Here is a 27,999-nt window from a genome sequence, read left to right on the forward strand (position 1 = left end):
TACGGAGGATCTCCCGTATAGGACCATTTGCCGCATCAAAGGTGGCAATTAACCGAACCTGTCCCTGAGGAGTGATTCACGGGCACACAATAGCGAATGTTGATAAGCTGAAGAAAGTACCTTACGGGGATAACCTCTATTAATGAATCGGCCAGGTCATCAGCTTTAACCTGGAAATCTGAAAGGGATGAACAGTTACGGCACACTCGAAGAAATTGTCCCTTCGGTATACCCTTTTTCAGCGGATAAAGGGTACCAACTCTCCCAATGTAGTAGTGTATTTGTTGCCGTGTTTTTACAGTACCAACTCGTATGTATCCTACCGTCTTCCGCCTTTACAATGGTCAGATCAAGAAACGTGATCTTGGTAGAGTTAATTTCCGAGGTAATGAAAAAAGGCCATAGTTGTGAAGGGCCTGCACAAATTCATTGAACTCCTGTACAGTCCCATTCCAGAATAACAGCACATCATCGATGTATCTAGCCCACATCATGATGTGACCTGACCTGTTCATCTCATCTCTCAAATGCTGTCTCCCTCTAACACCAGCCCAGATACAAGTTGGCATAAGATGGCGCGCATGGGCTACCCATGGCCACGCCCCTGAGCTGGTGGTAGACACGCTAATTAAACAGGAAGACGTTACGGTGTAGGATGAAATCAAGCATTCTGACAACAAATTCATTAGGCAGGGCATATTCACTGCCTCGTTCTTGTAAAAAGTACTGTACAGACCTACACCTCACCAGCTTTACTGATGATGCATGCTTCAAAAGCGGAGTTCAAAATATATTTAAGTTCTTTAGAATACTGCTCAGTTAGATTAGAGGGGAGAATATTATAACAGTCCTTATTGTTAAGAATATCAACACATCTTAACATATTGTTCCTGGTCTAGTAGCACAATATTCCCCCCCCTTATCAGCAGGCTTTATAACGATAGTGTCATCGCTCTCAAGGGATAAAAGGCTCTCAAGTTCCTGCGCTTAGTAATGTTATTGGTACCCCACCTTTGTCCCTCAAGTGGTGCAGCAGCCGGTGCCGTGGATTATCATGTTTCAGTATTTTTTTAGGCTTTAAATACGTATATCTGGGGCACGTTTCTGCTAGAAATTTGCATCATAGAACATCTGTCTAACCTGCTTGGTTTGTAGGCGTCACAGTTCACTAATCTGTGATTTGCTATAAACAGCTATTAGGATTATGAAATGCATTTATATGATAACAGCGCTGTTATGTTTGCACCGTATTTATGTTCCTAGTGACGATGATGAAAAATGTTCCATTTCACAATGTTGTGCAGTCATTTCTGGAATTGTCGAACGTCTCCACCGTAACAGATGTCCAACATTAAATATCTTACAAGACTTGTATTTCTCACTTGTTTTCAGGACAGTTTAAATTGCTGGAGCAAGACCGGGATATTAAGGAGCCAGTGCAGTATTTTAACAGTGTGGAGGAGGTGGCTAAAGCATTTCCTGAGCGGGTCTACGTCATGGAGGAAATAACATTCAACGTCAAGGTAGCGAGGACAAATATTTATCACTACTGTAATGGTTAAGTGGAGACGACTCTTTGTTACGTCCTGTAATGGAATCATGTACCGTGTAAATGTTGGATAGATCGGAAGTCAGTTTTAGCCTTGCGGCCTTTTCATATTACATTTTTTTAGCTTACATTTACATACCAGCCTTTTATTGGCAGATGAAGGCCAAACATGGTAGCCTGTGGGTGACAGGTGCCACTGTATTGCATCTGTCAGAGGCATCCATTACATAATGATCTTTTCAATAGGTTTTCAGGCCATGTCCAATAAAAGGGTTTTCTGAGATTTTTGAACTGGCAGCTTATCTGGCCAGGTCATGTAACCAATGAACGTGACGTCACATGACCTTGGGAAAGCTGCAAAAAGGCTGCGGCGCTACTGAGAACGCCGGTGCCTTCCCAAACAGTTGATCGTCTGGGGTCCTGGGTGTCAAACTCCCACCCATCAGATACTGAAGATCGATCAGGAGGATTGGAAATCGGTTCAAAAATCTCAGAAAACCCTCTGGGTAAGTGATGTGTTAAACCAATGCCTGGCATCCATTTAAAGAAAATGTAATAAAAAGCTATTGAAAAGCTTGTGACCTATCTATTATAGTATATGGGATATGGATGCTACCATTATGCATCCATCACAACCTCCTAAGGCTATATTCACATGACCATTTTCAGAACAATTTAAGAGGATTCCCTTTTCAGACAATGGGGGCATAACGCTAGGATATGCCCTCGTTGTCTGATAGGTGCGGGTCCCAGAGGATCTCATAAATGCAGCCAAAAACAAAGCTGGCAAAGTGATGGCCGGCAGTGTTGGGTCCGGCCACCACCAAGTTCCTATTGACCTAACGAAAATAGCCGAGCGTGCCACACACCGAGCTTGCGCGGCCACCGCTTCCATTCACTTCTATAGGGCTATTTTCGGTCGCCCCGTAGAAATGAATGGGGGGCAGCCGTGCATGCATGGTGCGCCTTCCTTCACTTTGCCGGCTGCCTTTTACGATATAGGTGCAGGTTCCACCTCTGGGACCCACGCCTATCAAACAGTGGGGGCATAACCTAATGATAAGCCCTCACTGTTTAAGGTGGTGAAAACCCCTTTAAGTCTGTGGGCGTATTCACATGTCTGTTTTAACAGAGTGTGACTACCGGCCGTCAAAAAATAGGACATCCTATTTTTGTCGGCCTAATGCACAACATAGAAGTCAATGGGCCCTTTTTATAGAATGGAATGTGTCTGACGGACGTTAAAAATTGGTTGCTAGGAGAGGCACAGAAATCCCCTCCTATGCTGTAGAAGCAATAAAAATTGGCCCCTGGGTAATCATGTGGCCTTCCCGTGGATGCTTTCACGGTGTTGGGCGGCGGGGGGGGGGAGACAGTAAAAGCCAGTGTTTTAAAAGAGATGGTGAACAGGCCACTAAGAATGGGTAGATGGCTGGGAAATGGATGGGAAAAAAAATTGACACTGATAACAAAATGGCCATGAAAAACTGACAGTTTAACTTTTTTTTAGAGTTGTTTTTTTATTTCTTCACTGTGAATATAGCCTTATGTTTGGTAGATTTTCCCTGATGTGAACAGGGCCTTATTGGCATTGTTTGATGTGACTAATCAGCAAAGCACCAAAGATATCTTCCTTGAATGGGATTGGCAACAAGCAAACAGGATCCTGTCCAAGCAGCGTAAAGATCTACCATGATTCGATCATTATTAGCATGCTACTGCTATAGCTATTAAATGATTCTCATATAGGTGATTGATTAAAGGTTTTATGCCTTAAAGAGGTCGTTTGAGACTCAATAAATTTCGCAGGGTGCCTGGGATTGTTTAATAGCAAAAAAACAAACAAAAAAAAAGCACACAACTTTTCAAAGTATCCTGAATCCAGCGCCGTGGCTCCCGTCCCTGCCAGACCCAAAGTGATGTTGTACTGGTAACACGCATGTGAGCACTGACGACCCATTAATGACCCCAAATCCCTGTCCCCAGGCACAGTTTTGGCCAACTGTGTGCAACACCCACATGATAGAAATACTGAACAAATATATATTTTACTAGCAGAAGGACCCAGCTTCGCACGGGTATATTTCATCTATTTTATTTGTTTCTGTATGTCGTTAAAAGATATTGACAGTATCCCCCATAACAGTGACCTCTACAGCACCCCGCTCCTTTAACAGTGAACTCCACAGTCCCCCACCCCTTAACCCTGACCCCCCCCCCCACAGTGCCCCGCCACTTTAAAATGGGACCTCCACAGCAGCCTATCCCCTTAACTTTGACCTTCACAGCAGCCTGCCCCTTTAACAGTGAGTTTCACAGCACCCTACTCCCTTGACAGTGACCTCCTCAGGGGCCCGTCCCTTTAACAGTGACCTCACAGTACCCTGCTACCTTAACAGTGACCTCTACAGCAGTTGCCCCTTTAATGGTGGCCCCTACCCCCTTTAACAGTGACCTCCACAGTGCCCGCCCCTTTAACAGTGACCTCCACAGTGCCCGCCCCTTTAACAGTGACCTCCACAGCACCCTGCCCCTTTAACAGTGACCTCCACAGTGACCTCCACAGTGCCCGCCCCTTTAACAGTGACCTCCACAGTGCCCGCCCCTTTAACAGTGACCTCCACAGTGCCCGCCCCTTTAATGCTAGGGCTACACAACATTTTGTCTGAACAATTTTTATAATGATATGCTATGGTGAAGAAAAATGGCTGGGTTGTTATGGAAACCTGGAGTAAAACTGTGTGTATGGCAGTTGGGATTTGAATAGAGAGACTTGCAGGCTTGTATTGGCTAATGCAGGTAATTTTTGGGGAATATTTCAGGAACGGTACGTCCTAGAGAGCTGAGACCTTCCTGGACACCTGATGTAGTGAAGATCGGTTTAGTCGTTTGGTCGGGCATAAAGAACAAACAGACGTCCAGACAAACTCATTTTTATATATATATGAGATATTTGTCCACTAGATGAGCCAGCATTCCCATTGTAATGGCATTTAAAAAGTTTTAAGACCAGGGTTTTAAAGCTTTTTTTTAAGCCAAAGAGAAGGCATAGGGGGGATTAAAAATGCCCTCGTTATCTCCATATGTCCCTGTTCTAGCACAAAGAGATGAATTATAGGGCATATCTGTAAAAAATTTAAAGAGTGGTGCCATCCTGGAATGCTGGGCGTAGCGTGATGGTAGTGTGCTGATATACCCAGCACACGTGGGGAAGTAGTGGTGTCCCTGGATGAGAGAAGCAGCGTTACTGGTCCAGTGCTTGGCCAGTTGAGTACCCCATAGGCCATGTACCCTAAAGGGCAATCACCTTGTTTGTATTAATTGATATCAGTTCCCTCATTCTGAGAGTGTAATTAGCATGTTCTTTGAATATTCACAATGGTGGATACCAAGGTACTTCCAGCGCCTAGTCTATCTAGCTGCCACCAAGAATTGTCTCAAGAGACCCTTGTTTGGATGTGATATTGTACCTAGCGTTAAAGGGGTTTTCCAGGATGGAAATTATTGATGACCTATCCTCAGAATAGCAGAAGAATATATTTGAAGACAGCACCGATGCACGGTCTCCAGCGGTCAGACTCCTTCCTGCTCCAAACTGTAGAAAATAGACTCTTTTGTAAGTTTTTGTTTATTTTTTATCAGCACATCAGACAAAGCAACGTTTTGGCTTATAGCAAGCCTTTCTTAAGAGCCGCAACGTTGCCTTGTCTGATGTGTTGATCGAAATAAACTTGCACAATTGCTTTATTTATTTTCTATCCTCAGAATAGGTGATCAATACATGATCAGTGGGGTTTGGGCACCTGCCACTGATCAGCTGTTTGAGGGGCTGCAGTGCTCTGCTGATCGCCGTGGCCTCTTCACAGCATACCAAGCACAGACCTATTCATTGTATGGCAGCTGTGCGTCATATTGCAGCCCAGGCTCCATTCACTTGAATGGGACTGATCTGCACCCAGGCCATATGACCGATGACCATGACGTCAATAGCCAAGGAAAAGGGCACAATGCTCACGCGAGTGACGCAAACTCTTCAAACTGCTGATTGGTGGGAATGCAGAGAGTTGTGTCACCACCGATCAGATATTGATGACCTATGCTGAGGATAGGCCGTCAATATTAAGCTCCTGGGAAAAAAAAACTTTAGGGTACATCCATACATACCGGAAAAAGTAGTGGAAAAGTCTGAGTGATCCCTACAGAACATGGTGTAGCGGAGGAGCACATACTACTTTATGAAAAGAGGTAAGATCAGAAATGTTATTCTGATTGGTCTACTTTAAAAGAGTTTTCCAGAGTTATCCTTATGGTCCCAGCCCATACAGTGTAGGAGCTGTGAGCCTTCAGTGCCACATCCTTTTCACTGTTTACACAAGCACAATATCTTACATCGAGTGTGCTGGTGCCCATTACTGCAACCGCGGGGTGAACAAGTCTCCCAACCAGGCTCTTAGAAGCGCTGAGAGAGCTCATCTGACCCAAAGCCAAGCAGCAAGGGGATAACTTTTGAGTTAGAGGGTGCACTTACAGGTTAGGGTTCAACATTTGTCTATAGGATACACATACATTTAGAGGTTATAACAAGGAATCTGTGTGTTGGAAGAAATAGGCTTCACATTAGGCTCCATTAAAATTTCAAGTGACCTTTTAATCTGTGGACGGATCGATGAGTGAAATCCTGGAATACCAGTAATAAGCGTTTGTCATGACATGTTATATGAATATGTAAAAGCATTATTTTGGCGCTCGTCCTCAGGCACCTTAATTCATGTTAATTAAAGGGTGCATTTAGACGACACTCATTTTCTTCAGCGTGCTATCCATTTTTTTTTGCCAATCTCTGCAATCTCATAGCAGGTTCTCTTCCTCTGATTTGTGGGCATGAGGCCTACATTTGGGAAATGTTGTGTACAAGGCTTTCATACACACGGCTGTGTTCATTTTCATCCACAAAATACAGACAGCGACTCACCGCATTTTTCTCAATGTGCAGAACTGCCACACAGACCAGCAAAAAATGCACATATGCATGGCCCCGTAGAAATGAATAGGACCGTGTCATATGGATGAGGCCTACATTTTGGAAATGTTGTCTATTAGGGCTCATTCACACAACCATATAGCCGCGGTGCCCGTGTAGCGGACCACAAACACCGGTTTCACAATACACTGGTACCGTGTGACTTGAATGGGTCGGCGATCAGCAAGATAGGGCAAAAGATAGGACATGTCCTATCTTTTGTGGATCGGAGGTGCGGATCGGAAGCCCACAGAAACACTAGGAAGTTTTTCCGTGGGCTTACGATCCGTGCCTCGGCATCGAAAAAGATAGGACATGCCCTATCTTTGCCATATCTTGCAGATCGCGGCCCCATTCAAGTCAATGTTAACACGGCCGGTGCCTTATTTGCGGTCTGCAACACGGGCTGAATGAGTTATTCTGTTGTATTTACTGTTTTTTCGCTCTATGCCCCTCCCTGTCCTATTTTTTTCCCCTGTTGTATAGACCAGGGAGTAAACCGACATGAATAACAAACATTACCCTGTGTAACGCCCGAGGCGCTTGTGATGTGAGATTCCTGCAGTGCTCTCTTCAGTTATGTAAGCAGAAAGCAAAGGTTTAGATGAGTTTTCTTAATAATAAAGGTTGGATGCCACCAGTTTTACATCTGACGTCAAGGTTGCCGTGACAACTAAGCATTTCGGTAAACTTCTTTATTCACAACAAGGTAATCGGAGACCAAAAAAAAAAATCCTTCCTAAATCCTACTTAGTTCAAGCACTTGAAAATTAGTTGCTACAGATACAGCAAACATTTCATAAGGACTAACAATGCTCCATAGATGAATATAGTCCATGGTGATGAGATGTTCGAACCCGTGTCCTGTGTGTTACACAAAATCAACTTAGAAACATCTTCAAGCTCTCTCTTACGTGTCTGCCGTCTGCCACAGCTTTAGTAATGGATATGTTTTGTACTAATTTGGAAGTATGTGAATATAAGAAATGTCACAGTGACGCTCTGTGCCTGCGGCCATTCCTCTCTCTCCACTGTAGGTAGGGACACCACATCACTCACCAAGCGTCTGCCTTGCTGCGTCCCATGCTGCAGCCTGGCTGCAAGGCCTCTTCCTGTAAGTGTATTAGCTAGACTTTTCCTTGCAGCACTGCAGGAGTTAATGACCTTTCTGATTTTGTGCTCACCCCTTTTATATAACTGTGCTGCACTTCCTTGTCTGTGCAGTTGATCTCTACAGTTTTTGGTCTCGGGTCTCTCAAGCCTGCTAGAGCTATAGTCTGTTTGTCTGCCAGTGTACCGACTTCTGCATGATTCCTGGATCTTTACCATCTGCCACCTGTGCTTACCTGTGCCTGTTCACTCTACTGTGCCTGTTCTGCCTAACCTGACCTCTGTTTCCTTGTTGCCACATGCCGGTGTCTCTGATCCCTGTGAGTCAGCAGCCAACCACACTGGCACTATTCCAAGAGGTAGCCGCCTGGTGGCACCCCTGCAGCAAGGGTCATATCCCTTTACAGGGTTTTAAGGGGTTCTCCAGGCCATTGATGACCTATCCTCAGGATATCAGATAGGTGGGGGTCCAACACCCTGCACCCCTGACGATGAGCTTTATAAAGGGAAGGCATGCGTGCGGTCTACCTTCTCTCTTCCAGCTCGTCATAGACATAGCAGCTGCGAGCAGAAAGAGAGAAGGGAGATGGCACATGTTCACTTCCCTTCATAGAGCTGATCAGCAGGGGTTTTGGGTGTCAGACCCCCGCCGATCTGATATTTATGACCTATCCTGAGGATAGGTTATCAAAATTAAAAACCCGGAGGGGCCCTTTAAAGGGTAAATACCAGGGGAAAGCAAGGATAGTGCCCTTAGTCTGGTTGGTTGGCGCAGTGGTTCCACACCCACTGCCCTAACAATATACTAAGTCCAAACCTATAGAATAACTTGGAAAATGAACCGTGTTTTTATTGTGCATCTGGGTATATGTAGTAAAGAGGACCTTTCATGTTTTTTTTTTTTTTGTTTAATTAAATACCTTTTCTTACCTTGCCACCCTCCCAGTTTTTTTTTCAAATATTGCTCGTACGCCCCGCTGTGCCCCCCTGCTGTTTTCCCACCCAGTGTGTTAATACTGAGCATCGGTACAGGGAGGAGGAGACTCCAGGGTTTCTCAATGGGCATCTCCTTCTCCCTGGCTGTGCCGCGGTCCAATCACAGAGCAGAGCGTCATGGCTGGGGAGGCTCCTAAAACGTCCCATGGTGACCTTTAAATGGGTATTCAAGGATTTTAATACAGCCTTTTCAGGCTAGCTTCAGTTTCAGAAGTCAGGGCTGGAACTACACAACTCTGTCCATTGTGTAGTGGCCGGAGGTGGTTGCATTGAAGGGAATGCAAGCATCACTACAGTAACCATTTCTGTCCACTACTCTATGGATAAAGCTGTGTAGTTCCAGAGCCACTCGGGAAAGACTGATCGGTGGGGACGTTGGGTGATTGAGTGTAGGCCTCAATATAAAAACCATGGAAAACCCTTTATATTTTTGGTAAAGCATGGGTTAATAATGGACTAGCGATTGAATTATATGCTTTGTAATTTTTTAAGAGGGCCATGGCCTATTCAGGCTGATAAGCAGGAAGAGGATGATTTTCATTAGCCTGAGGGCTAGATTGCTGCCAGGCAGGGGTCTTGGTGACAGTGACACAACTAGTGCAGTGCAGTGTGCTTTACAAGAAAACCAAGGTTATGAGCTTGAAAGATGCAACAGCGTACTGCACATTTTCTGCCGGGCAGACATCGCACAACGACTACTTCCATTTAATGATGGATAATTGAGTGGGAAGTTGTGATTGAAAATAAGCTACTGCAGTGTACGTGCAAGTGTATGACATCTAAAAATAGTGATGATTGAACCTAGCCCCACAGCCCGTCCAGATAATCAATAGGTTCATGCATAATTTGTGCTTTGTACGCTGTGTAGTATTATATGGCATGCTGCAGCTCTTCCAGAGTAGATTGGATAGTCTGGAAACAATATAGCTACAATGCTAGATAATAATTATACTTTAGTAATCAAATAATATAGTTCCAGCTGTATGTACACAAATATACAATACATGTGCTGCCAGTCCAAATGAATGATATGTATCTATTAAGAAAAGGGTAGCTGTTACCAGATAACCGTCCAGGGTACACCACATTGGTTGCTACAAACATAAAGTATTAGGACATCTACAAGAGCTTTTGACATCCCATTCTAATTCCACAGGTATTAATATGGAATTGGTCTTCCCTTTGCAGCTAAAACAGCTTCTGCTCGTCTGGGGAGACTTTCTACAAAATATTGGGATGTGTCTGTGGAAAATTTTAACCCATTCATCCAGAGGAGCATTTGTGAGGTCAGACACTAATGTTGGATAAGAGGACCTTGTTCACACACTTTGTTGTAGGTCAGGGATCAGCAACCTCCGGCACTCCATATGTTCAGACAACTCCCAGAATGCTCCCATGTTTGCATGCTGGGAGTTGTAGTTTCACAGCAGCTGGAGTGCCGAAGGTTGCTGATCTCTGTTCTAGGTCATCCACAGGTGTTCAATGGGGTTGAGGTAAGGAGTGGGCCAGTCAAACTCTTCCACATCAATGTCACCCAATCATGTCTTTACGACCTTGCTTTGTACACTACGGCACAGTCATGCTGGAACAGAAAAGGGCCCTCCCAAAGTTGGAAGCATACCATTGTCAGAAATGTTGTGGTATGTTGAAGCATTAAAGGGGAACTAAACCTGGAAAAAACATAAATACATTTAATCCATATGACAGCAGTTGAGGAGAGATCTTGCAGACATTTTCTGTTCCCCACTCTTCTCCATCTTTGGCTTCAGAACGGCTGAAGGAGCCCGACATAAGACACACTGACTGGCAGTGCACTGCTATAGAGTCCCTGCCCTTGGTCCCTACAGCCACTTTATCTCCCACTTTGCTGAGATCTATCATCTGCCTCCCAGCCTTTTCAACTTGCTCATTCCACTCCATCCAGTTTTATTTCACACCATTTACCCATAGAGACTGAGCCCAGCAGTGCAGAGAAGGAAGGGCCTGTCTGATGTCACAATGTCTCTCTTTTGCATTGTGTTTCTGGGGGTTGTCAAATACCAGGGGTTGTATTGTTTTCCTTCAGTCCCTGTAATGTCTGATAGCCCATAACATCCCAAAAATGCTAGAAGTTGTAGTTCTGTCCTCTTATATCCCTCTCCATGTAATGGCCACTGATGCCCCATAACAGTCTCAACATCCTGGGAGTTGTAGTTTTCTCCTCTTATGCCCTTCTCCATGTAAGGTCCATTGATGCCCAATAATAGCTTTACCTGCTTGAGTACGAATGACTTAGTCACTAATCAGTAGAGAGGAGGATCTCGCTGTATGCAAAAGTTATCCAGACTAAACCCAGCCCCATCCTCCTATACTTTCTGGTTCATGTGCACTGAAAGAACAAGGACACACAAGGTAATTATTTTATGTTCTGCTTTGTTGGTTGTTCTTTTTTGTTTGGATTCTGACTTTAGTTCCTCTTTAAGATTACCTACTACTGGAGCTAAGGGACTGCCGCCAACCCCTGAAGTACAACCCCATAGCAGTATCCCTCCTCTACCAAACTTTACAGTCAGGCAGGTGACGTTTTTCTGGCATTGGCCAGAACCAGGCTCGTCCATCAGACTTCCAGATAGAAAAGCGTGGTTTGTTGCTCCCCAGAACGTGTCATCCATGGTTTTTACTACGCCCATACACGTTTGATAATATGCGGCCAAACCAGCAAGGTTGGTCAATAATCTAATGTGGACAGAGGCCTCCTGCCTCACCCCTGATAGCAGTGGTCATTGGGGAAAAAACATTATTCATGTTGGATTTCAACATTTCCTAACAAGTTGTTCCCATGGATTTTAGGGTTGTTTAAATGCCAAAATTTTGATTCGGCTTTGATACCATAAAAAAGTATTGCGATACTCTATACCATTCGATACCACGCAAAAAAAAATAAAACACAAAAAAAGCTGCGTGCATTCCGCATTTTATGGAACGTCCGGCCCATAATTGAACAGTCCTATCTAGGGATCGACCGATTATCGGTTTTACCGATATTATTGGCCGATATTAAGGATTTTGAACGTTATCTGCATCTATTTTGCTGATATTCCGATAACGAATCGGGAACACGGATTGCGCTTCTGTCAGCGCTCTCCGTGTTGCCTCAGCAGCACAGGGGAGAAGGAAGCAGTGTCTCCCTCCCTCCTGTGCCGCTGCCACCAATGAGAGGAGGGAGGAGAAGAGGAGGGGAAGGGCTGTGGCCACTGCGCCACCAATGAAGATACCTCTCTCATTAATTCATATACAGGAGGCGGGAGCTGGCTGCAGAATCACATAGCCGGCTCCCGACCTCTAAGAGCAGTAGCTGTGATCTCTGCGGTTGTTAACCCCTCAGGTGCCCTCTCCCCTCCTCCTCATTGGCAGTTCCGATCGGAGCCCCAGCAGTGTAAGCCTGGGGCTCCGATTGGTTACCATGGCAGCCAGGACGCTACTGAAGCCCTGGCTGCCACAGTCTGCTCCCTGCTGCTGTGTGCACAAAGCACAGAGCAGCAGGGAGGGTGTGATGTCCTATTCACCCTGATAGAGATCTATCAGGGTGAATAGGACAAGGCTTCTAGTCCCTAAGGGAGCTAATAGTTAGTGTAAAAAAAAACTACACTTTAACAATAAACATACTCATTTTCAGCAGATTTGTGTAGGAATTATAATTTTCTTTTCAAAATTGAAAATTCATAATATCGGTATAAATTATCGGCTATCGGCCTGAAAGTTCACAGATTATCGGCATCGACACTAAAAAATCTATATCGGTCGATCCCTAGTCCTAACCTATTTTTTGGGGGGGGGGGGGGGGGGCAAGGTAACTAAACAAAATAGCGAATCGTGCGTTTTTTTTTTTTCTGTTATGCTATTCACTGCATAGTTTTTTTTAAAAATATTTTAATAGTTTGGACTTTTTAGACGTGGCAATATGTAATGTTTATTTATTGTTTAGATATTTTATGTAAAATTGGGAAAGGGGGCGATTTATACTTAATAATTTATTTTTATTTTTTTTTTATTATTTTTTTATTTAACCCCTTAATTTTAAGGACTTATGACGTACCGGTACGGCATGTTTCCCGAGTCCTTAAGGACCCATGACGTACCGGTACGTCATAACTTTAAAACTAGATTGCGGCGGGGATTAATAGGAACAGGATGTCCGCTGAAATCATTCAATCAGCGGGCATCCTGTCACAGCGCCGGGGGAAGGGGGGTCCCCCGTATCGCCTGCGGTTTGCGGCGGCGATCGGCGGTGCCATCGGGTCCCCGTGCGGCTGTAGGGGGGACCCGATGGCATGGAAGGCAACACAATGCCTTCCTGTGACGTGCCTGTGAGATCCAGTGGATCTCACAGGCCGGAAGCTGTATGAGTAATACACACAGTATTACTCATACAGCCAATGCATTCCAATACAGAAGTATTGGAATGCATTGTAAAGAGGATTAGACCCCCAAAAGTTCAAGTCCCAAAGTGGGACAAAAAATAAAGTGAAAAAAAAAAGTTGAAAAAATAAAGTTTTTCCCCCCAAAAATTAAGTTTCAAGTAAGAATAAACAAAAACGTAATTTCGCCCAAATAAAGTAAAAAAAAAATTGGTAAAAAATAGGGGGTGGGGGGTGGGGGGGGGGAGTATACATATTAGGGATCGCCGTGTCCGTATTGACCGGCTCTATAAACATATCACATGACCTAACCCCTCAGATGAACACCGTAAAAAATAAAAACTGTGCTAAATAAACCATTTTTTGGTCACCTTACATCACAAAAAGTACAACAGCAAGCGATCAAAAAGGCGTTTGCCCACCAAAATAGTACCAATCTAACCGTCACCTCATCCTGCAAAAAATGAGCCCCTACCTGAGACAATCGCCCCAAAAAATTAAAAACTATGGCTCAGAATATGGAGACACTAAAACATCATTTTTTTTGTTTTAAAAAAGCTGTTATTGTGTAAAACTTACATAAATAAAAAATAAGTATACATATTAGGTATCGCCGCGTCCGTATCGACCGGCTCTATAAAAATATATCATGACCTAACCCCTGAGATGAACACCGTAAAAAATAAAAAATAAAAACTGTGCTAAATAAACCATTTTTTGTCACCTTAATCACAAAAAGTGTAATAGCAAGCGATCAAAAAGTCATATGCACCCCAAAATAGTGCCAATCAAACCGTCATCTCATCCCGCAAAAATCATACCCTACCCAAGGTAATCGCCCAAAAACTGAAAAAATTATGGCTCGCAGACTATGGAAACACTAAAACATGATATTTTTTTTGCTTCAAAAATGAAATTATTGTGTAAAACTTGCATAAATAAAAAAAAAAGTATACATATTAGGTATCGCAGCGTTCGTGACAACCTGGTCTAAAAAAATATCACATGATCTAACCTGTCAGATGAATGTTGTGAATAACAAAAAATTAAAACGGTGCCAAAACAGCTATTTCTTGTTACCGTGCCTCACAAAAAGTGTAATAGAGAGCAACCAAAAATCATATGTACCCTGAACTAGTACCAACAATACTGCCACCCTATCCGGTAGTTTCTAAAATGGGGTCACTTTTTTGGAGTTTCTACTCTAGGGGTGCATCATAGTACCAATCTAACCGTCACCTCATCCCTGCTTCAAATGGGACATGGTGTCAAAAAAAACAGTCCAGCAAAACCTGCCTTCCAAAAACCGTATGGCATTCCTTTCCTTCTGCGCCCTACTGTGTGCCCGTACAGCGGTTTTACGACCACATATGGGATGTTTCTGTAAACTACAGAATCAGAGCCATAAATATTGAGTTTGGTTTGGCTGTTAACAATTGCTTTGTAACTGGAAAAAAAATTATTAAAATGGATAATCTGTCAAAAAAGTGAAATTTTGAAATTGTATCTCTATTTTCCATTAATTCTTGTGGAACACCTAAAGGGTTAACAAAGTTTGTAAAATCAGTTTTGAATACCTTGAGGGGTGTAGTTTCTAGAATGCGGTCATTTTTGGGTGGTTTCTATTATGTAAGCCTCGCAAAGTGACTTCAGACCTGAACTGGTCCCTAAAAATTGGGGTTTTGAAAATTTCAGAAAAATTTCACGATTTGCTTCTAAACTTCTAAGCCTTGTAACATCCCCAAAAAATCAAATTTCATTCCCAAAATGATCCAAACATGAAGAAGACATATGGGGAATGTAAAGTATTAACTATTTTTAGAGGTATTACTATGTATTATAGAAGTAGAGAAATTGAAACTTGAAAATTTGCCATTTTTAACAAAAATTTGGTAAATTTGGTATTTTTTTATAAATAAAAATTTATTTTTTGGACTTCATTTTACCAGTGTCATGAAGTACAATATGTGACGAAAAAACAATCTCACAATGTCCTGGATAAGTCAAAGCGTTTTAAAGTTATCAGCACTTAAAGTGACACTGGTCAGATTTGCAAAAAATGGCCAAGTCCTTAAAGAGGACCTTTCACTAGAATAGAAAATCTAAACTAAGTATACAGACATGGAGAGCGGCGCCCAGGGATCTCCCTGCACTTACTGTTATCCCTGGGCGCCGCTCCGTTCTCCCGGTATAGCCTCCGGTATCTTCATATGTTCGGCTCCACCCAGTTGAGCCTGCCGGCGTCTTTCTCCCGGGCTGTAGCGCTGGCCAATCGCAGCACTCAGCTCATAGCCTGAGAGAAAAAAAAACTCTCAGGCTATGAGCTGAGCGCTGCGATTGGCCAGCGCTACAGCATGGGAGAAGGAGACGCCGGCAGGCTCAACTGGGTGGAGCCGAACATATGAAGATACCGGAGCCTATACCGGGAGAACGGAGCGGCGCCCAGGGATAACAGTAAGTGCAGGGAGATCCCTGGGCGCCGCTCTCCATGTCTGTATACTTAGAAAATCAGATGATTTTCCTATTTCATGACGTAAAGTCATGATTTTATTAAAGACACGGAGGCGAGTATTGCTATTCTCCTTCTTTACTCTGAACAATAGCAGCAAAGAAAAAAATGAACATGTGACCAAACCCCTCCCCATAGTCCTAGTATAATAGGTAACTCCTCCTGTAAAACCTCCTCTTTCTTTGTAACAAGAGTCCCAAAAGTCCCAACGAAACTGGAAACCGAAACATTCCGGACATCACGGGAAGGAACCGCCAGTCATCTGGGCGCGAACCAGGAACAAACCGGAACAAAGTCTTGACAGAATAGTCCTCGTCCCGTCCACTTCAACGATCGGCTGGAACCGAAACTGCCGACCCTCCAAAACCTCATGCAGAACAACGAATACTGCTCAACATTTCAGTCTCAACCTAAAGGATGAAAAAATAGAGAGTGATAGGAGACGAATTGATACAGGATATCCAATCTACATGGTTGCGCAAAACCTACTCAGGAAAAACTCACAGAGTTAAAACATAATGCTCAAGACAAAGCAATCCATCAGACATGTAATCATAAATACTTACATAGGGAGGGAAAAATAAGGGAGGGCAATACTCGCCTCCGTGTCTTTAATAAAATCATGACTTTACGTCATGAAATAGGAAAATCATCTGATTTTATTACAAGACCCGGAGGCTCCTATTGCAAATTCAAAGTCTAAGACACGTTATCAATGATGGAAGAAAACACATGAGGACTTGGTCTAAAATAAAACTCCCTGAACGTGGAGACACTGGACCAATCCGCCAACTTCAAAATGTCTTCAAGTCTGGCCCCAGAAACCGCCAACGAGGTAGCAGATGCCCCCCTAGCGGAATGTGCCGAAAAAAGAGAGACGTCCACGCCCGACAACTCCATGATCCACTTCATCCACCTCGCCAACGTGGGAGTAGTCACCGGAGCAAAAGGCCGAATCGTGGAAAGGAAGAGCTGCGGAAGCTCTCGAGATCTATAAGGAGAAGTGCGAACTTCATATTCCTTAAGGCACGCCACAGGACAAAGCGAAGGCGAAGCAGGAAAAACCGGATAGGAGACCGAGCGTATGTGGGTCTTAGTCCTCCTAGAAATGTCAAACGTGACCCCATCCGGGGTGTAGGAGCGGGCATCATGATCCAGAGCCCTGACATCGGACACCCACTTGCAAGAAATCAAACAGAGAAGAGTGACCAGTTTCGCAGACAACTGCCTAAGGGAGAGTTCAGAATTCCGGGGCCAAGCAGACAAAAAGGAGAGAACACGAGACACGTCCCAAGTGGTGGTGAACCTTGGTCTCGGAGGTCGAGACATACGCGAGCCGCGCATCAGCCGGCAGACCAAAGGGTGTTGACCCGCAGGCGTCCCGTCAAAGCCTTGGTGAGACGCTGAGATGGCAGATCTGAACAGGCTGATGGTGCGATACGCCTTGCCCTGGTCGAAGAGGGAGGACAGGAAATGTAAAATCTCCGTCACAGGTGCTGAAATGGGATCCAAGTCCCTAGCCAAGCACCAGTCAGCCCAAAACCCCCAGGCTGATCTATAAGATCTCCTGGTTCCTGGGGCCCATGCGTTCTCCAGAAGGACTTTAGCTGTACCCGAAACTCCCGGGACCTCCCAGGGTCCCCTGAAATCCGACACGCCAGCAGGCGCAGTGTCCCGTCCAGGAGAAGAGGATGTGGCTGGCGGCGAGGGTCGCGGAGGAGAGTCGGCGACGTCGGGAGAAGGCGAGGGATCTCTACCATCATCTCCAGAAGGTGGGGGAACCATGATTGGGAGCTCCAAAACGGGACCAGCAAGGTCAGTTCCGCGACACACCGGCGCACTTGAATGAGGGTCCGCGGAATCAGTTGGAACGGCGGGAACGCATAGAGGATCCCTCTGGACCAATCTTGGAGGAATGCATCCACGGCCTCGGCTTCCGGATCCGGGCGCCAGCTGTAAAATCGTGCCAGTTGCGTGTTCAGGCGCGAGGCAAACAGGTCGATACAGCAAGGTCCCCAAATCGACATCAAGGAGCGGAACAACGTTGGATCTAACTGCCAGTCGCTGGAATCCGAAAGATGACGAGAGCTCCAGTCCGTGTGGATGTTGTGAACGCCCGGAAGGTATTCTGCCAAGACCACCAATTCCTTGGATAGGCAATAGTCCCAGAAGTCCTTCGCCAACCGTGATAAAATGGTAGACCGGGTTCCTCCCATGCCGTTGATGTAACGTACAGCTGACACGTTGTCCATACGCAATTGAATGCAGGATCTGGCCGTGTCCCTCGTGAAGCTCTTGATTGCAAAAGAGCCCGCCAACAGTTCCAACGCATTGATGTGGAACCCCGTCTCTATTTCTGACCAGCCTCCGCCCGTCGTGATTCCCTCGCAGTGAGCCCCCCAGCCCGATAGGCTGGCGTCCGAGTCCACCACGAAATCCGGGCGCTGACCAAAAATCGCCTTGCCGTTCCAGGCATGCAAGTTGTGGATCCACCAGGACAGCTCCTCCCTGGTTTCCTCGTCCAAGGGAATCCAGTCCGCGTAGGAAGCTCCCTTCCGTAGATGAGCGATTTTCAGGCGCTGGAGAGCCCGGTAATGGAGCGGGGCTGGGAAGACCGCCTGGATGGATGATGCAAGAAGGCCTATTATCCTCGCCAGCTGACGTAACGGGATACGGGGGGACGACCTGGCTCTGAGCAGTTCTTTGCGAATCGACCGAATCTTGGCCGATGGTAAGCTGAGGGTCCCCGCTGTGGAATCCACCATGAACCCGAGGAACTCCATCTCTCGGGATGGAGAGAGACAGGACTTCTCCCGATTGAGCAGGAACCCCAGCTCTGAGAGCAGGTCCATGGTCCAGCGAAGGTGGTCTAGTAACACCGAACGGTCCTGAGCCATGATCAGGATATCGTCCAGATAAATGATGAGGCGAACTCCCCGACTGCGGAGCCAGGCCATGGCTGGACGCATCAGTTTGGTGAAACACCATGGAGCCGACGAGAGGCCGAATGGGAGGCACGTAAACCGCCAAACGCTGCCCTGCCAAGAGAAACAGAGGAGATTTCTGGACGCGTCCTCTACCGGTACCGTAAGATAAGCGTCTTTTAGGTCCAATTTGACCATCCAATCGCCCATCTGCAGTAAATCTCGCAGTAAGTGGATCCCCTCCATTTTGAAATGGCGGTAAACGACAAACGCGTTGAGAGCGCGTAAATTGATGACTGGTCTCATCTGACCCCCTTCTTTGCAACCAGAAAGATGTTGCTGATTACCCCGTAAAGGGGTCCCGGGGCTGGTTCTACTGCCCCCTTGCGGACCAGGTCCGACAACTCTGAGTCCACCAGAACGCGGTTCTGTTCTGACAACACCACCGGGTGTGGGAGAGAAATGGACAGAGGGAAAGACGTCAGTTCTATGTGAAAACCCCTGACCGTGGATAGGACCCATTGGTCTGAGGTGATGCGGGACCAGGCCTGAGAAAAGAGACGTAGTCTGCCCCCTACACAAGCATTTAAAGAATTGAAATGGGGCAGCGGTCTTACCGTAGGGGCGTCTGGAACCGGGTTGTCCTCTATATCCCCTGGATCTCCAAGGATTTCCTCTGGATGGGAAGAAAGGCGCAGGATCCCGCCTGTGCTCCTGGAAAGCCGGTCTTTGTGAGGAGCCTCGACCCGAGCCACGGGACTGGTACTGGGCGCGGCCGGACAGACGGCCCCTGAAACTGCCGGCCCTGGTAGAGACCCTACCATGGAAAACTCTTTTCATGGAACTTTGGGCCTTATCTAGGGCGGTGAAAGCGCCTACATAGCGGCCTAGGTCCTTGATGAAGGACTCTCCAAATAGTAGGCCTTGAGCCTCCTTTCCCGTCTCTGTCAGTGCCAGGTTTGCGAGTTTTGGTTCAATTTTGAACAAGATGGCCTTGCGCCGTTCCATGGATAGGGACGTATTCACGTTGCCCGTAATGCAAATGGCGCGCTGCACCCATTCGCGCAACTCTACTGGGTCTACCTGACCGCCCTCAGCCTTAGCTGACTCCGCCAGATCAAAAATCTTGGCTAGAGGGCCGAACACGTCCAGGAGCTTGTCCTGGCAGGAGCGCAGGGCTGACTCCAGGCCCTTACGCGGGTTCCAACCCGCTTTAGAAAGGAATTGGATCATTTTCGGATCCACAGACGGGGTATCGCAGACCTTGTTGGGGATGATCGGTCTGGGGCATTCCGCCCTGAGCTTATTGCGGGCCTCTCTGGATAGAGGGCACCGCACCCGCGCCTCCAAATATTTGGGCACATGGTCCAAAGGTAGCCATTCCGCGGAACGGGGGTAATGGAGCGAGTCAGGGTTAAATAACGGGTCCCCAGAGGGGTCCACCAAATCTGCAGGAAGTGCGTCTGCAAACGATCTTTGAGTGCTACACCCGGGTAGCGGGTTAGATTCCATGACCCCGGAGGGATCCTGCTCTGCCTCCTCAAAGGCGTCATCAATAGCCTCCTCCTCAGAACCGACCTCAGAGTCGGTAGCCCAATCCTGTTGTGCTCTAGCACATTTCCATTCTCGCATGCGTTCTGCCTGACGCGGACAGGCTCTCTTGCGCGAACCAAGCGCGCCAACATTGGTGGCAACATCATCACCAGTCAAGGTTGTTCTGGAGGCATGCGGCCCAGGCCCGGCTGGTTTGGAAACCGTAGCGGGCTGCGGCATACTAGAGGTAGCTGGATGGGCAGCTAGGGCCTGTGCAATGGACTGGGATATGACAGATGTCATGGATCCCATAGCTGCTGCAATGGCATTTGAAACAGACATCTGAAAAGCCTGAGATTGATTTGCCTGCATTCTGCCCTGATCAGTGTGCACAGAAGGGGTTAAATCAGCCAGAGGAGGTTCCTCCTCTGCTGAGCCCTGATCACTAATGTTGGACCTAGGCATCTTCTGGCCCTTGTATTGCCCCAACTTCCTGATCTTAGGATGTAATATAAGATGGGATGCCCCTATGGATTGTAGTTGGTGAATGGCAGGGGGATTTGCCCCAAGCCAACGGAGAAAAAAGGACAGCGCTGGAGGGAGAGGGAAAAGGTACAACCTGTCTGCATGCAGGAAAACGCTGGCAATGATGTTCTGAGCGCAAGTAACCGGAAGCGCCCGAAATCTCGCGAGATCTCGGGCGCCGCGCTCTGAAGCAGAGAGCCGGAGGCGGGAAAATCCCCCGACAGGAGAGAGATCAAAGTAAACGCCGCGTCAAGCGCAGCACTGGAAATCCAATATGAAGGGGAAGAAGCAGTAAGTACCCGTATAGGGGTACAGGGGTGCCAGCAATATATATAATGCCTAAGAAGGGCTAAAAATAAGACCTATAAAGATATAGGCAACCTGTAGGGGAAAAATCCACACCACAAATAGAGCCAATAGGCTCCCCCAAACAAAGGTTAAGAAACCACAAAAGCCTATAACTATATATGTATATATATATAACCCAACACAGTATAGTCACACAGTATAGTCACAGTAATGCTTTGAATGTACTTATCTCTGCGGTCAGCAGCAAAGAAAGAGGAGGTTTTACAGGAGGAGTTACCTATTATACTAGGACTATGGGGAGGGGTTTGGTCACATGTTCATTTTTTTCTTTGCTGCTATTGGTCAGAGTAAAGAAGGAGAATAGCAATAGGAGCCTCCGGGTCTTGTAATAAAATCTAAACTATTCTAGTGAAAGGTCCTCTTTAAGGTGAAATAGGGCTGAGTCCTTAAGGGGTTAATAACTATTGCCCTTAGGGGCTAGATCTTTTAATCCCTTGTCCTATTCACCCTAATAGATCTCTATTAGGGTTAATAGGACTTCACACTCTCCCTGCTGCCCTGTGCATAATGCACACAGCAGCAGGGAGCTTACCATGGCAGCCAGGGCTTCAGTAGCGTCGGAGCCCCAGGATTAGGATTACACTACGATCACAAGCTGCCTCTGCCACCAATCAAGAGGTGACCCTGTGGCCGCTGCCATCAATGATTTTAATACTGAGGGGTGGGGGGGCACACTGCGCCACCAATTACCTTAATACTAGGGGGTGGGGGGCACACTTTGCCACCAATGATTTAAATACTGGTGATAATTATCCTTTAATACAGATACAGGAGGCGGGTATCATTGGTGGCACAGTGGCCAGGCACCTGCTATGCTGGCTGCTTGACTCTCGGGGGGACACTCAGGAGGAGGAGGCTGCTGCCGTTCGCCGAGCTCACTGCGCAGCAGTGTATTCCCTCCCCCGTCCCGCCTTCTGCTTTAATTAATAGCGGCACATTCATTAGTGGCAGTGTTGCACGTAGCTTCAGAGCCCGCTCACTTCATTGGGCTCAGCGCGGCCGCGTAATACCCTCCCTTCTTCTCAACTGTCTGTGCGGAAGCCGAGCGTCATAACAGGAGGGTCTAGTTAGTATTAAAAAAATTAACATCCTGATACTGAATCGATACTGGCATAAAACTATCAATTGGGTATCGAAAGTTCGATACCCAAAACAACCCTAATGGATTTTCAGGTGTTCACCACGTGGGGAGACATCTGCCTATGTAGCACGCAGATTTTGCAACTGATTTGCCATGGATTCCAGTGGATATGCCATGAATGCCTAAGATGAGAAACCCCCTTTAGATATTTTTGTATGTTTTTCTTTACGTAAACTGGCCTTATATGAAAAAACCTATGAATGAACAATGAAATCCATGCAGCTTTACTGTAAGAATCTAGAGAATCTTTTTTTTCTCGTCAAAAGCCGGTTGACGTGCTCCCGATTGTTAGCGTACTGTGATTGTTTCCTCATCTGTTAGCCAGGAAATTATCAGAGGTGTCCAGATAAAACAAATTGTGAATAGTTTCCTCTCAGGAAGCAGTAGAAGTAGTGTCTAGGCCAGAAGACTGAATGGACTGTTTTCATTATCCTGTCACATATTTCCTGCTTAGTGATGTCACCATGTTATGATTATCTTGTGACACCCGGCTTCACAATGACGTGACGTGGGTGAATGTGACATGTGCATTTTGTGATCAAGGGCCCTTTAACATGGGGTTAATATAATGGACAACACTCATTCCTGATGATTTCCCCCTCGCTTAGCTGCATATACATGCAGCAGTTATGTCTTGTTTGGTGATAATTGATAGCTACCATGATTATCTTCCCCCATACAGCATCATTGTCAGTAGCACCTTTACACAAACAATGATTTTATGTGCTGCCTAAACGACCCAATCAGCCGACAAACAGAATTTTGCTTGAATGTTTGAACAGTTTCATGGGCAAAATACTGGTAATGAGTATACAAACGCAAAGCACAAATGCAATAGCACTCTGCAACCAGCACTCCGCCCTGCCTCTATGCTGGATGTTGAATGAGGCATTGGTGTACATTTTGGCCAAAGCGTAATAAGCCACTCACCACGTCAAGGTCGCCTCTATGAGTGGTCCCTAACACTAGTTCCTACCTGTTATGGGCCATGATAGCCACACAAATTCCAGGGAGCGCAGGTGCAGCATGAACGCCAAGCACACTCTGCTTTTAACCCCGTCCGGTGCCGTGACAGCTTTTATCGGATCCAGGGATGCAAGTACCAACATGCATGCTGCACCCACTATATACTTCTCCTGGAGCCAAATGGCTACTGGTAGGCTCAGTTTTATACTGACTTTAAAACCAGCCTCCAGGGCAGACTAACTGGTCAGGTGTGCATGACTGCATGGAGATCGCCACGCCTCCAATATATACTCCAAAGAAAAAATGTGGGGGATTCAGTCAGCACAACCCTGTATGCAGGTGCACATCGCTATGGCGAAATACATATACAAACGCAAAATACAAATGCAATAGCACTCTGCAACCAGCACTCCGCCCTGCCTCTATGCTGGATGTTGAATGAGGCATTGGTGTACATTTTGGCCAAAGCGTAATAAGCCACTCACCACGTCAAGGTCGCCTCTATGGAGTGGTCCCTAACACTAGTACCTACCTGTTATGGGCCATGACAGCCACACAAAGTCCAGGGAGCGCAGGTACAGCATGAACGCCAAGCACACTCTGCTTTTAACCCCGTCCGGTGCCGTGACAGCTTTTATCGGATCCAAGGATGCAAGTACCAACATGCATGCTGAGCCCACTATATACTTCTCCTGGAGCCAAATGGCTACTGGTAGGCTCAGTTTTATACTGGTAATGAGTGTTTGTACAAATGTGCAAAAGGGAATCTGTCCCCTCCCTTAAAAGGGTTGTGTAGTACTTATATGTAGATGGCCTATCCTGGATGGAGCTGTGTAGTTCCATCACCAGAACTACTGCAGAACAGCTAATCGCCGGGGTTCCCATCAATACAAAAGTACTGGACAATCCATTTAAGCACTAGTAACTGTAGTGCTACTGACTCTGGGTCCATACTCCCTGCTAATCACCTCTATAATACATTGTAGAGGACATCTTGAGTTCAAGCTCAATGTATTACAGCAGTGTTTGTGGGGCCACAAAGAGGAGTATACACATATCCAAGTCTGTGGCTTAGCATCGCTTTCCATGCCGACTACAAATACTTCTATCTTGCTGTTTGCACTGTGACATGTACTTTGTATTGTCCTATGAGCTTTTTGTACTACCTCTTTTTTTTAGCTTTGAGTATGTTGACCATTACATTCTAATTGCTTTCTTTCTCTCAAATCAGGAGCTTGAATCTGCTTCAAATCAGCGTTTTCCAAGCCAATTTTCTGAGGCAGATTTTCATATTACAAACTGTTTCTGAAGCGGATTTTGATGTTGATGACATTTTTTTGCTTTCTGTTGAAAAGTAGATTTAAAGAGGACCTTTCACCAGGATACATGTATTGAAATAGTTATATTACCTTACGGTGCGGCCCCCAGTGATGTCTTTCCGCTTTTTTTTATATATATTTTTTTCAAAGGACTCCCCCTTTCGTCCGCTTTGGTGCCTCATATGCTAATGAGGTGATTCGGTTCAACTAGGCGGGGACTTGAATTTGTCCTGGGCGCGGTTATCTTCTCTCTGGCTGCGAGCGCCCTGCTCTTAGCCAGGGAGAAGGAGCTCAAGTTCTCGCTGGAGAAGGAGCTGCGATTCTCGCGACAACTTGAGCTCCTTCTCCCTGGCTAAGAGCTGGGCCATATGCAGTCCTTTCTGTACACGGTCTAAAAATATAATCAACTGAATCAGGGCTCTGGGATATTTACAGGAATATGGCAATGATTATTGTCAGATTTGTCAATTTTTCCATAGTGCCCACCTTGTCCCATCTGTAAATTTGTATATATGTGTATGGAAAGAGAATCAGCACTGATATATATATACAGGGAGTGCAGAATTATTAGGCAAGTTGTATTTTTGAGGATTAATTTTATTATTGAACAGCAACCATGTTCTCAATGAACCCAAAAAACTCATTATTATCAAAGCTGAATATTTTTGGAAGTAGTTTTTAGTTTGTTTTTAGTTTTAGCTATTTTAGGGGGATATCTGTGTGTGCAGGTGACTATTACTGTGCATATTTATTAGGCAACTTAACAAAAAACAAATATATACCCATTTCAATTATTTATTTTTACCAGTGAAACCAATATAATATCTCAACATTCACAAATATACATTTCTGACATTCAAAAACAAAACAAAAACAAATCAGTGACCAATATAGCCACCTTTATTTGCAAGGACACTCAAAAGCCTGCCATCCATGAATTCTGTCAGTGTTTTGATCTGTTCACCATCAACATTGCGTGCAGCAGCAACCACAGCCTCCCAGACACTGTTCAGAGAGGTGTACTGTTTTCCCTCCTTGTAAATCTCACATTTGATGAAGGACCACAGGTTCTCAATGGGGTTCAGATCAGGTGAACAAGGAGGCCATGTCATTAGATTTTCTTCTTTTATACCCTTTCTTGCCAGCCACGCTGTGGAGTACTTCGACGCATGTGATGGAGCATTGTCCTGCATGAAAATCATGTTTTTCTTGAAGGATGCAGACTTCTTCCTGTACCACTGCTTGAAGAAGGTGTCTTCCAGAAACTGGCAGTAGGACTGGGAGTTGAGCTTGACTCCATCCTCAACCCGAAAAGGCCCCACAAGCTCATCTTTGATGATACCAGCCCAAACCAGTACTCCACCTCCACCTTGCTGGCGTCTGAGTCGGACTGGAGCTCTCTGCCCTTTACCAATCCAGCCACGGGCCCATCCATCTGGCCCATCAAGACTCACTCTCATTTCATCAATCCATAAAACCTTAGAAAAATCAGTCTTGAGATATTTCTTGGCCCAGTCTTGACGTTTCAGCTTGTGTGTCTTGTTCAGTGGTGGTCGTCTTTCAGCCTTTCTTACCTTGGCCATGTCTCTGAGTATTGCACACCTTGTGCTTTTGGACACTCCAGTAATGTTGCAGCTCTGAAATATGGCCAAACTGGTGGCAAGTGGCATCTTGGCAGCTGCACGCTTGACTTTTCTCAGTTCATGGGCAGTTATTTTGCGCCTTGGTTTTTCCACACGCTTCTTGCGACCCTGTTGACTATTTTGAATGAAACGCTTGATTGTTCGATGATCACGCTTCAGAAGCTTTGCAATTTTAAGAGTGCTGCATCCCTCTGCAAGATATCTCACTATTTTTGACTTTTCTGAGCCTGTCAAGTCCTTCTTTTGACCCATTTTGCCAAAGGAAAGGAAGTTGCCTAATAATTATGCACACCTAATATAGGGTGTTGATGTCATTAGACCACACCCCTTCTCATTACAGAGATGCACATCACCTAATATGCTTAATTGGTAGTAGGCTTTCGAGCCTATACAGCTTGGAGTAAGACAACATGCATAAAGAGGATGATGTGGTCAAAATAATCATTTGCCTAATAATTCTGCACTCCCTGTACTCTGTGCTCTTGTAATTAGGCAGTCTAATTATCTTCTATTGATTAAAAAGTTAAAATCTATATATTTCAGAATAAACAAGACATACTAAAATGCCGTTTTACTTTAAATAAGCACTTGACAGTCATAATGACTATTAGGTAATCATCTGTTCCTGCAAATATGCTCTTCCGTCTGTTAATTTCTAATCTACCTCCCACAGCCACAAAGATAGATGAACGCTAAAAACACAAATAAAAAATGACTGCACAGGTACTGCACAGTATAATCCATGAGAGTACACAGACTTCCGATGGCCTGTTTAGCGGTAGGTCGGCACATACAGTACAGAAGTATAGTTGTCAGGAAGTTATTCAAAACTCTGCAATTGTATCACCAAATTATATAGTAGACTGGAAAATGAATGAAAGCTCAACATATACTGACGATTGCCACCATACCACCATGGTACCCTTCATATGTACAGTAGTTGTAACTTGTGTATTAGTGCTGAATTAGAGCCTTCAGTATACTCCAGAGCTGCATTCACAGTTCTGCTGGATGTTACTGGAAACGGTATTCAGGCTTCTTGTCAACAGACTTATCCCAAACCACTAGACTAAGCTCCTATAATGTAATTGGGGCAGATGCATTTTCCTACATGGATTTACTATGGTGCCCCAGGGCAATCTCATTTCAGACTTCGAACAGCGGGAGAGCCTGCAAACATGTCAGTGCAACTCTATAGCTCCAATGCAGGATATTCCAGTGAGTATTGATACAATACTATAGGGAGAATTGAGACGGCGTCATGTTCCCATGTATTGCACAGATAAGACAGGACATCTGAAGGGGAACCTCTTTGCATTGGGTCTTACTAATAGGGAAGGAGGCCCCAAGTGGGAACCCGTCCTCTATTCCATTCATATGCCCACCATGGCCTCAATGCTGCAGATGAAATCTTCTTCCCCTAGACGGAGTAGATGCCCCCAGTTATAGATTTGGGTATAGGAATTACATAGCCATCTGTATCGCCCTTTTATGTATTTATACATTGTAATTGGGTCATCAGTAAGCCGTCTTTATTCCCAAACTAAATAACCATAGTTCCTCAGATACAGTAATCCCTCCCGATTATTCCGGGTTGTGCTCAGTCGCCTTGTGCTTGCAGTAATAACAATAATAAGCGTTATTTTCCAGCAAGCAAAGCTTTTTCTGCCCTTTCCCCAGATCATGAGCATAGTGACACCCGTTAACTATTAGTGAGGAGATCACTATAAAATCTTGCTTGCCTGTGAATTGTAATAACAGTGAGGCCACAATGGCAGACAGTGCCCGTCATCTCCTAGTTGCCCTACCAATACAAGTTTATTCAATGTTAATGTAGAGTGTAAAAAAAATTGTGAGTTAAAAATGATAAGTTTTTAAGTTTTTCTGCTTCATTGTAGCAACAGAAAAATGTAAAAAAACAAACAAACAAAAAAACATGTGCTGAAAGCAGCATATGCGTCTGATGGGTCTCCACTGACTTGTAATTGGGTTGGTGGG

General features: G+C 45.4%; 2 protein-coding genes across 2 annotated transcripts in view; one reads left to right on the top strand and one right to left on the bottom strand.

Annotated features, from left to right (window-relative positions):
• GAREM1 (GRB2 associated regulator of MAPK1 subtype 1) overlaps positions 1-27,999 on the top strand; it is a 175,376-nt gene that overhangs the window by 117,424 nt on the left and 29,953 nt on the right. Inside the window, exon 3 of the mRNA XM_040433500.1 lies at positions 1,393-1,523. Within this exon, the coding sequence (XP_040289434.1) occupies positions 1,393-1,523 (131 nt within the window). The remainder of the gene's footprint in view (positions 1-1,392; positions 1,524-27,999) is intronic.
• Positions 15,704-19,856, bottom strand: LOC121002165. The gene is made up of 2 exons (XM_040433506.1): positions 19,123-19,856; positions 15,704-15,991 (listed from the first exon to the last, which is right to left on the bottom strand). The coding sequence occupies exons 1-2, from the start codon at positions 19,736-19,738 to the stop codon at positions 15,987-15,989; spliced, it is 621 nt and encodes a 206-aa protein (XP_040289440.1). The 5' UTR covers positions 19,739-19,856; the 3' UTR covers positions 15,704-15,986.

This window comes from Bufo bufo, chromosome 5 (genome assembly GCF_905171765.1).
Source record: "Bufo bufo chromosome 5, aBufBuf1.1, whole genome shotgun sequence".
NCBI classification, from domain to species: Eukaryota; Metazoa; Chordata; class Amphibia; order Anura; family Bufonidae; genus Bufo; species Bufo bufo.

Bases quoted from the DNA above. Each gene is read 5' to 3' on its own strand.
- LOC121002165 (XM_040433506.1), bottom strand. From the start codon at position 19,738: ATGATCCAATTCCTTTCTAAAGCGGGTTGGAACCCGCGTAAGGGCCTG.